The sequence below is a fragment of the Pangasianodon hypophthalmus genome, chromosome 17 (genome assembly GCF_027358585.1).
Source record: "Pangasianodon hypophthalmus isolate fPanHyp1 chromosome 17, fPanHyp1.pri, whole genome shotgun sequence".
In the NCBI taxonomy this organism is placed as follows: domain Eukaryota; kingdom Metazoa; phylum Chordata; class Actinopteri; order Siluriformes; family Pangasiidae; genus Pangasianodon; species Pangasianodon hypophthalmus.
Genome location: NC_069726.1, coordinates 15,404,628 through 15,418,141, shown reverse-complemented (window position 1 = coordinate 15,418,141; position 13,514 = coordinate 15,404,628). Strand labels below are relative to the sequence as shown.

General features: G+C 39.4%; 1 protein-coding gene across 1 annotated transcript in view; it reads left to right on the top strand.

Moving 5' to 3' along the window:
- The first annotated feature begins 1,591 nt into the window (after positions 1 to 1,591).
- Positions 1,592 to 13,514, top strand: part of megf10 (multiple EGF-like-domains 10) — a 59,566-nt gene continuing 47,643 nt past the window's right edge. The window contains exons 1-2 of the mRNA XM_026941986.3: positions 1,592 to 1,835; positions 13,114 to 13,244. Of these exons, the coding sequence (XP_026797787.1) occupies positions 13,126 to 13,244 (119 nt within the window). The 5' untranslated portion in view covers positions 1,592 to 1,835; positions 13,114 to 13,125. The remainder of the gene's footprint in view (positions 1,836 to 13,113; positions 13,245 to 13,514) is intronic.

The window sequence follows — 13,514 nt, the reverse complement described above, 5'->3', positions numbered from 1 at the left end:
TAAAGAAATGTTCATTTATATTTAGATCCCTAATGAGCAAGCCAGAGGCGACAGTGACAAAGAAAAACTTCCTGAGACAACATGAGGAAGAGACCTTGAGAGGAACCAGAGTTAAAAGGGAACCCATCCTCTTCTGGGTGACACCAGATAGTGCGATTATAAATCATCACAACTATTCTACACTTGTGTACGATAAAGTCGCAAGTGTGTTGAAAGAATGTTTAGTATGAGCATCATAGGTTTACGATCACAGCGGAAGTTTTAGGTACAAGTCTACAGTATTCAGGTGAAATTATCCACTGAAAAAAAGGTGAGACATGTTCATAAACAGTTTTTGGGAAGTATCAATGTAGAACACTACATCCACGACAGCAGAGGGTAAGTCATAAGTGCTGATGCTCCAAGCAGAAGAATTATCCTGATGAATCTTGCAGGTCAGGATGGTGAGAGGAACCATAGCTGTAGAAGTGTGTCAGGATGAGGCACTGATACTACATCTAAAGTCTAGTAATCTTACGCTTCAATTTTAGGCAATGGAAATGTTGGGGAACAGGACAAGCTTGCAACACTTACCGAACAGAGGTTCACTAGGCCCAGGGATGTATGAGACAGTCCAGGATGCTCTTACTCACTCATTCCCTCACACGCTTTATCCTTATCGGGGTGGAGGTGGATCCCAGGAACACTGGGCATGAATACACCCCGAATGGGACACCAGTCCATCGCAAGGCACCACAGACACACACACACACATACACACACATTTATATGTGCAACTTATCCAATCCACCTACTGGCATTGTTTTTTTTTTTTTGTGAGAAGGAAGGAAATCAGAGAACCTGTAATAAACCCATGCAAACATGAAGAAAACAAGCAAAACTCCACACAGACAACGACCAGTGCTCAGGATCGAACCTACCACCCTACTACAATACCCAGTGCACCACCACACCACTCAGTCCAACAGAATAACTCTTCTTATTATTTCAGTACCTAACAGTTTTTGTTTTTAGGAAATCTGTGTTAAGAGCTCAATGTTAGTACACTCTAAAATGTGTTTACATCAACTTCATGTTTGACACACCAAAATTCAGCTTAAAATGAAGCCTAGGCTAATTCAACACTAGGTGGCGCCATTTCTCTTTATTTTCTATCAAACGACTTGAAAGCACAGTTACAGATTCAGTGACGGTGATTTGTAAAGGGCCTGAAAATAATTAAAAAAAAAAACATTTGTATAAGCATATGAAGAGTTAACTTTACACGTATTTAAAGGTAATTAAACATATTTCGTACATTAAACGAGATACAGTGCGGTTAGACAATAGAGATAAATGTGGCTAGATAAAAGTGACTAGATAATGTGGCTAGGCAGTGAAAAAGTGTTTTCATTTTGGATGAATATAGCCTATGGCTTGTTCTGTGTGAAAAGTTGGAGAACATGAGCCCTGAAAGTGGCTTTTCTCCCCTCACTTCTCCAGGTTTAAGTGGTTCTCCTCCTCTCCATTGCTATGCTAATTAGCAGTGCTGCTGTGAGGCTGAGCTCTGAGCCCTGAGCTCGAGCTCCACACTCACGCGCTCTGTCCCGTCACAAGTTAGGAGACGCTCTCAGGACTTGTGTTTCTACTTCTGCAAACACGTCCATGTCTCAGCACCTGGCGAAACTCGCGGTTTCCTTTCAGCTGTAGTGTCTATCTGTGGAAGTATCTCGAGTTTCGTGTAGACTGAGCATCTAATTTGAGGAAACTTTCATCTTAGAAACTTTAACCCGAGTGCGCGCGCCTCAAAGCGGATCCATGAGTTTGGACCGAGCTGGTACTTTTGCATAGAACTGGTGAGATCTCACTTATTATTAATCTAAAGGTGTTTTATTTGCTAATGATTTTTTTTTATATATTTCAGTGTGGTGTATGTTCATTAGATTGCTTGACTTAAAGATGCGATTAATAATCAATTTCCGTGATTTGCATGATTAAATATGCAATTTTATTTATTTATTTGTTTATTTTTGCATGAAAGAAAATTGGTGTTTTCACCAAAATCAAGTTATGACACTTTTATGCATAAAGTAAAATGCAAAATTTAAAACAGCTAATAGTTTACATGAAAAATCATCTAGCATTGATGTTATTATTATAATATTTATATAATATTGTGATATTATTAAATATTCATGAAACATGAAGTAGGCCTAATCTTCCATGCTATAAATAATAAAAATGCCACTGGAAAACCTTAGGTTTTCTAATTCTTCTTCTTCTTCCTCTTCTTCTTATTCTTCTCATTATTATTATTATTATTATTATTATTATTATTATTATTATTATTATAGAAATTTTAATGATTGCAATAACGTTCTTGGCGGCATCTTAAGGTCTGGACCAATGAGATCACCTAAAGAATCCTTAAAAGTTTTTCCAGGAACCTTTTGTTTTTTACAAATTTATCAGTGCATCACATGCTGTGATTCTCAGTTGAAACTGAAATGGTTTTCCAAAATTTCATTTTAATTTCTGTATATGGACCAATGCATTGGTGGAGTTTCGTCAACAAAAATAATTGTCATGACAATATTTCACTACTGCACTAAATAATTTTCTTGTTATTATTATACTTTATGCCACACTGCTTGTTTCCTCTAGAGAAGCTTATTACTAGTTTACGTTCAGAAATGTCCCGTTCTGCACCTTGTCACAGCCCGGATAAATACTGTAGCATTAACAGCTAAGATGTGTGACACATCAGTGAGTTAAGCAATGCCAGTCAGTCCTGTAGGGCAGAAGTGTTTACATGCAGGAAGTGTTGCCAGTGTCCTTAGGGCTTGGCACTAGAAGTGAAGAGTTCCTGCTGTGGTGCGCTTTGTCTCTCTGTGGGATCCACAGTCATGTGACTGGTTTGAATGGAGAAGCGGACTGTCTGTCCACGGGCGAAAGCTCATGCTGTTTGATTATATATCATGCGCTCTTGAGTGTGAGATGGAAGAGAGAAAGCCTGACAGAATGCCCATGCTGCATTTAAAATATATGATGGGTGTGGATGTCAAGTGATCAGTGCAATCATACTTACAATCTAGCCATGAGTAAGTCATCATACGGTTGTTTTAAGCATGCACATTTTTGGAAACAAAAGTGGTGCAATTTTCTAACCAAGTGTATTTAAACAAGTGCACTAAACTGTGGCAACAAGATCTTTCATCAACAGTCCCTGTGTTCTTTAATCGCTCGTTCTGCTTACTCTCAGCTTGGATCAGAGGGTTTTATATAACCTTTGTTAAAATGCTCCACTGGTTTGTGTTGAGTACAAGATTGCTTGACTGATTTTTTTTTATATAGATTAGTATTCAATCTCAGACTAGGCATATTGTTGACTGGATGGATAGAAGGATGCTTACAAAGGAATTTGGGCAACTGCACTATAATATCATCATAAAAAGATAAATGCAATGAAAAATTTGTGTTGAGTATGACTCCATATACAATTGCTAACAACTGCTTTCTATTTTTCAACTTCATTGAAAATGTTGGTGATGATAGGATGTTGTGTTTTGTTGTTATCTTGACCAGTGGCGTTTTATTATTGTAGTATGATCTTTGTTTTTGGGAGTGGTAAGTTGCTCCAGATGGTTGCAATAAAAACAGAATTATTCCATGGTATAATTAAAGGGCTTCCCATCATGGAGCTTCAGTTTACCATCTTCTGCAAGATAAAAATACGCCAAACCATTGCAAATGGTTTAATTTTGTTTGTTTCTTGTTTTAAATCTGTGGAATTCTACACAAATCGCTTCTCTCAGCTTCTCATGAAGCACACTCACTGCTTATGCATCATAAACAAGTGGAAGTTATTTATCCCCTGTCTTATCCAGTAAGACAGGGATTTCATACTTTGATGGCAGGAACAAAAAAGTCGTTATATATAATGCAACATATTTTTATATATAGAAAAATTTATATTTTTTGGCAAACTTTGTCTCAGTATCTTAAGATCACAGAATTGTGAGATAGAGACTTATAATTGTAAGATGTGTGTGGTTATATTGAGTGACTATAGACAGCTGTGATCTCTGAATAGTGTGGAAAGAAGTGCATGCCAACTCAAGTGGTTTCACTTCATTAACCCACACTTTTGAATCTGAAAAATCAGCAGAATTTTGTTGTCTCTTTAACTTCACAAAGACAGATGTGTTTTGGGAGTGCTCAGTGGGAACGGCTCACAGAGATGTCGTCTGACTGACAGGCACACATTGCTGCATTTACTGGCTGCTTTAGTGAACGGTGTGGGAAATCAGCAACCTCCAGTGCCATAGAAATGCAGAGCTCTGCCCTGATTCTCTCACTGGATAAAAACTTTGGTTACCAAGTTTGGGCTTTGGTGGTTTGATGCTTCACTGATGTTATGGAGAAGAGCTTTAGTCTGTATTTAAGCCGTTAAACCACGCTCCAGTACTCTCACAGGGAAAGTCTGAATTACTTCCTCAGTGCTGTCATTGACTGTCCCAACACAACAGCTTAAAAATAAACTGAATCCGCTCAAATCGTTCTTCAGACCAAGCCATAAAAACCATGCAAGGTGGATAATTATGCCATTTTTAAATCTTTTCAAATATTTTGAAAAAGACGATCAGACTCTTCAGTTTACGACTAGTTAATATTTCAGACGTAGACAGACCTGACCATCTTGTGTTATGATTATGGATTATATAATCCCTGTCCTTAACAAACAACAGGCTGTCCTTTGCTTTAAATAGCACTCCAAGTACTAAAATAGGTGATATATCTTTACTTCTGACGATGGTGTTAATGCTTTAATGAAAACGTGTTAGAGGAAATCATAGTGGTCACTTGTGAGCAACTCACTCAAAAGCCCTATTCAATTAACAAATGTGAATAATTTTAAGTTCTGGCCCTTATCCTTTTTCTGTTTTGTCCCTCAGTGGAGCCCTTAAAAGTTCTGCAGAGAGGGTTCCAGGCAGAACCGCTTTAAAGCTAAGAACTCGACTATCCAAAGAACCACTCAGAACCATTTCACTGGTCTTTAATTTAGTGGTCTCTGTATATGTGTCTAGAAAAATGTTTAACGCTTCCAGAATATGTTATCAGATGTTATCATTTCATCTTTGTGGGTCTCTGGTAGTCTAGCAGCTAAGGATCCGGCGCTCTCATCACCTCAGCCCGGGATGGATTCCCGGACAGGGAACTGACCCAGCCACTGGGAGTGTATTCTTGGTGCCGGTCCCATGCCCGGGTAAAATGAGAGGGTTGCATCAGGAAGGGCATCCAGTGTAGCGACCCCTAACGGGAGCAGCCGAAAGAACAACAACATCATATCATCTTTGTATTGTCTTACAAATAAAGCCAACCAAAGTGTGCAACAAAAATAGATAAACTGGGCTACTATGATAACAACTTTATGTTGACTTTAATACAATATCATGCTGTTTAGTGTTCTGTAAATCGAATACTAATCCAAGATTATAACCAAGTGTTACGCAGACATCATGATTCATTGCGATATAAACCTTTTGGAAACTTTCTTGTCCTGAATTAATTAGTTGCCGTCTGAATGTAACCGTTTTGGAGGAGCCTCACAAATATTGTATTACAGACGTCACCCTGGCAAACTAATAGAACTGTATTACTTGTGGTGAGAAGAAACAATCCCTCACTTCTGTCCTCATGATTGTGTCAGAAGCCACTTACATGTAAAGTGGGTAATCCTTTATTTCCTCCCCAGGCTCTTCTAGGGCTCTTAAGGGTAGAAGACATGCTGTATATGGGTCTGGTAGACACAACACTCATTTCCAGATCCACTCACATCACCTAAAACACTGTCTCCAGCTTACACTTGTCTGGAGGCCCTGGATTCCCTCAGTCTAGGGCTGAGCAGACGTCTGTGAGCCATAACATTTGGTAAAACCATATCCTCATGCTGGCATCGATAAAGCACATGCACATGAAATTTGAGACTGACTTCAGAGCGGAAGCATAGAGCATAGCGCAGACTTCATTTGAAATAATCTTTTGGAGCACTGTTGAGGTGGGCTGCTTGTAGCTGTAGCTGTTGGTTGTAAACCCAAAATTAACACCCGAAAGTTTCAAATGATTCAAGCAGCTCCAAAATAGGAACATTTGATGGCATTGGAGGGAAAAAATCCCATCTCATGACACATGCCCAAGGCACCACCTGTCCCCATAAAAAGAACTGAGGACAGTTTGGAGAGAGCAGTTTAATGCAGCATTCTGTTGAGTTTTTAATTAGCCCCCTGAGTGGCTTTGCCCATGGACAACCCCTCCTTCACTGCCTGCATGCTCTGAAAAGCTCAGGCAGAGAGCAGCCTGTGACTTGAAAACTAATTATTCTGGGTGAATTTTTTGGAGCAGAAATGTGTCTCAGGGTTACACCTGCTTCTGTTACCAACATGCCGAACAAATGTTTAGCAGGACCTTTTACACTGTTGTTTTACCCATAACAGATTGGACAGATTCCCACTGGCGTGACGTGTAAACTTTCTAATCAACTGTCTCACTTGCCCTTGATCAAAAAACGGTGGGGGTTGGCTATTGAAGTACACCAGAATGTGATGGAATCTCGACTCAATATATAGTAGAGTTATATAGAAGTTGCTGATGATCAGCTAAGTACAGGAGGAGAAATGTGGACTTTCCTTCTCTGTCAGCTGTGTTTGGGACATGCTGTTATAGTGAAATAATCAACGATGGGGTGATGTGATGTGACCTGACATGAAGTGGAGTTACTGTTACCATTCTTAGGTTGATTATTTTCCAATAACAGCACAACTTCAAGTCTGTTAGTCCACTTATACCACAGCAATTTTGCAATGATTACAATTTTTAAAACAATATTTATTACATTTACATTCTAATGTATGAGATTTTACATTAGTTTTATTTAAAGCTGTGGAACATTTGCAAAACAAGCTAGTGCCTGTTATCACTCATGTTGTGACAGATATAAACACTCATTCCCTTACATGTGTCTCTTTTTTTCACTCTCGTGAAGCCAATATGACCAAAAATAATTCATCTTATCTTGTTACTGAGAACCCGGAAAGCACAAACTCATGTGTCCTTTACCAAGGTTACAAAGCTGACTGTTACAAAGCACTGACACTGGAGACTCCTTCCACAAATGTTAAATGAATGTCTTCTTACCAAAAGCTTCACCACATCATATCACCAATTATAGGTTTGTCTTAGCAAAACACTTTTTAAATTCCATTTATTATTAGCCTTAGATTAGTGTGAATCTCTCTGTGCATGAGCAGTTACTATAGAAATGACAATGTCTTAGAACGAGCGCATTAATAAAAACCTGTGATTTGAATTTCAGCCACTCTATTGTCAGAGATTATTAGAAAATCTACACCTTCTTATCAATCAGATTCCAGAATTCAACAGCTCATTTAACCCAGAGCTTCTAGTTTTTCAGTTTATATTTTTGTGAATATAGATAAAGATCTGGTGTCTGTTTTTCAGGCCTTTTGCTTGTTTCAGAGTTCTATGCTAAAATAGAAAGTGGAATATGAAAATGTTTTGATTGGACCGAACTTGACGCTGGGCTTCAAATGAGCATTCCTGAATGAATCCTGTAATGTGTGTAGATCTTTATAACAGATGTGAGAGGGCATTGTTGTGTTGGGTGCATCAGCAGCTACAGTGCATATTTAATATATGAATATATGCATATAATGCATAGAGGGTTTTTTTTTGTTTCAGGTAGAACCTCTTTACAAAATGGAACCATTAAAGAACCACCCAAAGAACCCTTGAGGAACTATCAGTAAAAAGGGTTTCTCAAGGGTTCTTTAGGTAGTTTATGCTTCCAGTTTGGGAAGGGGTTGAAGGTTTTGAAACAAACAGACAAAAAAAAAAAAACTCTGTTACAGGGATCTACATTGAACAATGATTCTTCCAGAAGAGCAAGCTGAAGAACCCCTTAGAGCTGACCTTTTTTCCACAGAAATAATAGTATTTATAGTAATGTAGTTATAAGAGACTTTTAGGGTACCCAAGAACACTGTGCAGATACATCACAGAATATTAGTAAGACTATAAGGGCAAGGAATAAAGCAACAAAGAAAAAAAGAAAGGTATCCATGTTTTTATAGCTTATCTCTTATAAAGCGTTTATTTTTTAAAAAAATGCTTCTCATAGTTGAGAAAAACTTAAAACAAAACAATGATTGTTTGCAACATTAATGAACCGAGTAGAGCCATTAATGGGGCTATTTTCTTCACATTGAATGAGATATCATCTACATGGCATTTAAATCCTATCTGTATCTGAATAGCCAACACTGATATTCATCAGAGCGGAGCCCTCGTGTGCTAGCAAGCAAATATTTAGAGATGTTCCATGTGCCCACTGGCCTGAGCTTGGAACCACTTCAGAGCGCACAATCTCTGCTCATAAATGGACTTTGGGTAGCTTTAGGGCTTCAGTTCTGTGTGTCAAAGTCCCAAAATCCCCTCCTTCAGCCGCCCCAGTGTGTATGGGCCTTTTCAGACACCACAGCAGCACCCTTGTTTGTGTGACCCCCCAGTTGTTGGAGGGCTTTGCGTCTGCAGCTGTGTCCAGCCAGTTAGCTGAAACCAGAGCAGGGCAAGTGCTGCTGCTTCCATTCACACTGTTGAGAGGAGTCCGGTCTCGCACTCTTCACTCTTTCTTCCCCACAGAGTCGTCTTTTAGACATACTCACAGACTCGCGCTGTAAAAACGTTACTGCTTTGTGGTGCAACTGGGTTGCCTTTATTGCAGTAACACGAACCCAAAGATCAGAGGAAACTCGGCTGGTACGGTTTTGCATGCTAAGCAGATACCGTGCCTGGAGAACAGTTGTTGAGTAAATGAGTTGCAGTGAAAGTGTTGAACATGTGTCTAGAATGCTGGGAAAGTTTTAAAAAGGAGCTACATCTTGGTCCTTGCCGTTCAATGTATATAATCATTGACTTGGTTGATTTTTGCATGCTAATTACTTCTATTTAAGTGTACCATTTCATGTGACACTTCTACATTAGCTTGGAGTGTAAGCTTTGTGTTCCTTGCATTGTTGTCATAAAAGGTTTGGTTAAGACCTCAGTTAATTCTTGAGATGTGTTTGTTCCTATTAAAAGACATATTAGATGATCTCTGCTACAAAATGAACAGGACATACCAGCCTTGTTCATTCTTATAGGCAGTGGTAGCTCAGTGGTTAAACCATTGGACTACTGATCAGAAGGTGATGAGTTCAGACCCCAGCACTGCCAAGTTGTGACTGTTGGCCCTTGAGCAAGGCCCTTAACCCTCAACTGCTCAGATGTATAAATGAGATAAATGTAAGTTGCTCTGGATAAGGGCATCTGCCATAAATGTAAGAATGGCTAACTGTGTTGGAAGAATGCCTACAAAAATGCATGCTTTGTATACATTGGTGTGTTGCATATGATTTGAGTTTAGCATTTAGCTAATAATCAATAATCTAGTGATAATTATTGCAATTAACATTTTAAGCCATAGTTTGTGTTTCGCCTTTAAATTCCCTAGTTTCATCGCATTCAAGCTGTTTTTCTGAACCTAGCATAGCTGGCTGAGGTGTGAGGTGACTGTTGATGGCAGTGGTGCTTTGTCCGAGTTCTATCAGTCCAACAGGAGGAATCTGTTCAGCAGGAGAGAGCAGCCTGGTTTCAGCATTGCCGTTAGCTGAGAGAGAGCTCTGAGTTGTTTGAGACAAAACAGTGCCAGTGTGTTAATGACATGTGGCTCGGCTGGCAGCAAAGCAGCCATTGTCGGGGCAGCCCCGACTGCCACACTGTCCTGTCAATCACATGAGCAGAAAGCACAGGATGAAGGAGATTGATTGCATGCAACTACACACTTTTACATGCAGCACTATCTGATTGAGCACATCTGTTACAGAGCATTGAAAGCAATCTGACTGCAAAATCCTAAGTGCACTTTAATTGTATTTTACACAAATACATGAATGCATGAATGGTTGCTCTTCACTTATTCAAAGCTGAGTGAATACTGTTTTCAGGCATATATATATATATGTAGAAGAATGGTCATTACTCTTGGGCTTACTGTAACTGTAGCAATGTTTTGCCTATCACAATTTAGGAAACCCATAATGAGATGGTGTATGTTCAGACATTTTTGGGGGATCCCACAGCAAGGAAATTTGGGGAAGGCATGGGAAGTTGGAAGCAACTAAGCCTGTCTCTTGACTGCTTACCGGACACAAGCCTTCCTCCCTTTCGTGGATGAAGTTTTAACCTCCTGGCAGAAGCTTCCATTCCTTGCTAATATTACAAATGTTCCAGATTTATCAATTTTTTATTACGGCCCTAATTGTGTTTAATAATATTTTAAACTGTTTATGTATTTATACATATCTCACTTGTGATGAATGCAACAGTGACCTTAAAAGATCATGCCACGTGATCGTGATCTTTTAAGGTCACTGTTGTTACTGTTGTGTTAAACCTCGGTCATTATAAAAATGATATATACAATGATGAAAAATATCCCCACAGACAACAGAAGAACCTTTCCTCTAACAAAAATCATTCTTGTAAGAAGCTTCGACACAGATGATTTGTTAACCTGCACATCTCAGATATAAAAATGTACTGTCTGTTGGCAGATGAATGATGCTGGGGTGCTGTTTTGTGGCTACTGGTCCAGAGGCACTTGTAATGCATTTAAGTATCAAACTAGTTTGCTCCTGAGTGGCACAAGAGAGCAGCATTCACCCTATACTCTGCAGATTGTGAGTTTGAATCTGGACGATGCCACAGCTATCCGTGGCCGGGAGTCCAAGGGAGGAAATTTGGCTGCGCTCTCTGGGTGGGAGGGATGGCATAGTCTCTCCCCCCTGTCAATCACCGGGACACTAGCCAATCGTGAGCATCTGTGAGCTCATGTATGTGGAAGAGGGCGGATAGCACTTTCCTCCATGTGTGTTATGCTGTCTTCTGATGCAGCATGAGCAGCAGTTCGAAAAGATGTGATTGGCAGGTTTCACATGTCTTCCTCGGCTGGTAGTTGTCTTGTAATAGGGCAGAGCCGGCTGGAAGGCGGGAAGTGGCCAAGAGTAAATTAGAGAAAAATTGGGTGGGTGAGGGGGAGTATTTTTTAAATAGCTTTGTCTAAAATCTTCTGCCTTTGCCAGGAGGTTAAGTCTTCAAGACTTCAACATAGATGGATCTTTTAACAAGTGAATGTCAGCAAACAAGCTTTTAACACAAAATCAGTGTTTTGCAATGGCCATCATTATCCCTGGATTTGAACCTGAGGTCTGAATTACGGAGGGTAGTCCACATGGGCCAGCCTAAGAATATAAATGAGCTTGAAATGTTATGCATGAAGGAGTGGTCCAACATCCTTCTGTAAGTGTCCCTAACCTTGCAACACAATATAGTGATACAATACAGTGATGTTATTCTCCCCTGGGGAAGCATTATCAAATAATAATCCTGGGGTGCTGATAATTTTGAAACCAATGTTTTGCAGAAGAAATACTACTCAAGAACTCTACTCAAGAAAGCACTACTCAAGATAACGTATGTTCAAAATGTTAAAATGAAACCATACAGTGTGTCCATATGTTGAAGATCAAAATGCATGTGTTATTCATTTTCTGTTTCATTTCATACCAGTAATTCTATAGTGACTACCTTAAGTCTTCATACACAGGTTCATCCAGTGTTATCTGTTTTTAACTCACAGAAACATTAAAAACAAACATCACAAGCTGGTTCAGTTTGAATTAATAAAAGGCAGATGTTTAATATACTTTGCCCTTTAGTACAAAATTTAAATCCATATTTCATAGTGGGATTTAGCTTCTTGAAAGATGAATGGACTGAGTGATGAAACAAAAAACAAGGAGCTTGTAAAGAGTCAAAACACAGAGTCTGAGAAAGTACAAATTAAATCCATTTCCAAGTTCACAGAAAAGAAATCCAGTTACTCATTTACTGTATAAAGGAAACCTAAACTCACTTAGTGGATATAGTCAGTAAATGTTGTGTTCTAAAACTGTATAAATGAAAGCTTTCAGAGATGGGAAGAATTTGTGATTATGTGTTCATACCAGGCTGTTCGTGTGTGTCTGATTGCTAACGGATACGACAAAAGCTTTGGCAAGACTTTTTACTCTTTTTGCTCCAGGTTCGAAAATTTGCAAAAAACTACATAACAGATTTAGTGAGACTTTCTCTTATGTCTCACTCTTTTTAGAGTGTAAGAGATAGCTTTTGCAGTATACACTATATGGCCAAAAGTATGTGGACACCTAACCGTCACACCCATATGTGGTTCTTGCCCAAACTGTTGCCACAAAATGTAAGCACACAATGGTCTAGAATGTCTTTGTATGCTGTAGCATTAAAACTTTTCTTCACTGGAACTAAATGCCCCAAACCTGTTCCAGCATGACATTGCCCCTGTACACAAACAGAGGCTCATAAAGACATGGTTTGCCAGCGCTGATGTGGAAGATCTCGAGCCCGAGTCCTGACCTCGACCCCACTGAACACCTTCGGGATAAATTGTAATGCTGACTGCGCCTCAGGTCTTCTCTCTTGACATCAGTGCCTGACTTCACCAATTCTTTTGTGGCTGAATGCGCAAATCCCCAAAGCCATGTTCCAAAATCTAGGGAAAAGTCTTCCCAGAAGAGTCACTATATGTTCCCTGTTTTCCTTTTGGAAACATGATATTGCAGTGAGCCAGTCAGATTGCAATCTTTATGATTCTGAAGCTTGTTACCAGAAAAGGATACAAAGATATCACACAATCTGTGGTCTGTGGGAAAAGCATCTGAGGCTGAGACTAAGTGATCATCTGTTAGAAACGTGGTTGTTGAAACTAAATTGATGGCTGAATCTGTAACATACATACTGATAGTACAACAGGTTCTTATAGAAAGCATATATATTGACACCTTGGTAGCAGATATGCTATTTGCAATGTATGGCAAATGTACTGTGTTGGTATTTTTGTATTTGTGTGTAGAAAGAACACGCAAGTTGCAGTTGGAACACATACTGTACGAAGTGCTTTTCATTTTTCTTATGTGATTTAATGTTTCTAATTGCCTGAAGGTATTTCCCGCAATGATGCTCTCCCTCCTGTGGCGCTGTGCCTCTGTCCTACTGGGCCTGTCCTGCTGCCTTATGGGAGTGACATCATCACTGAACCTGGAGGACCCTAACGTCTGCAGCCACTGGGAGAGGTACACTACTCCCAAACCCACTCCTCACCCACCCATCCACATGCGCGCACACACACACACACACACACACTTTAATGTAAAACACATTTAAAATGCTGCACTACCTACCTGCTGTATTGTCATATATTACCTGTAATATGAGAAAGAAATTTCCTTATGAGGGAAAATTGGCCTATATCAGTGTGAACTGTGACTAACTTGTGATCTTAGACTGAAACAAGGCATAAAATTTGCAGAAAAGAACAGTATGTGACTTTTGCCCACTGATGT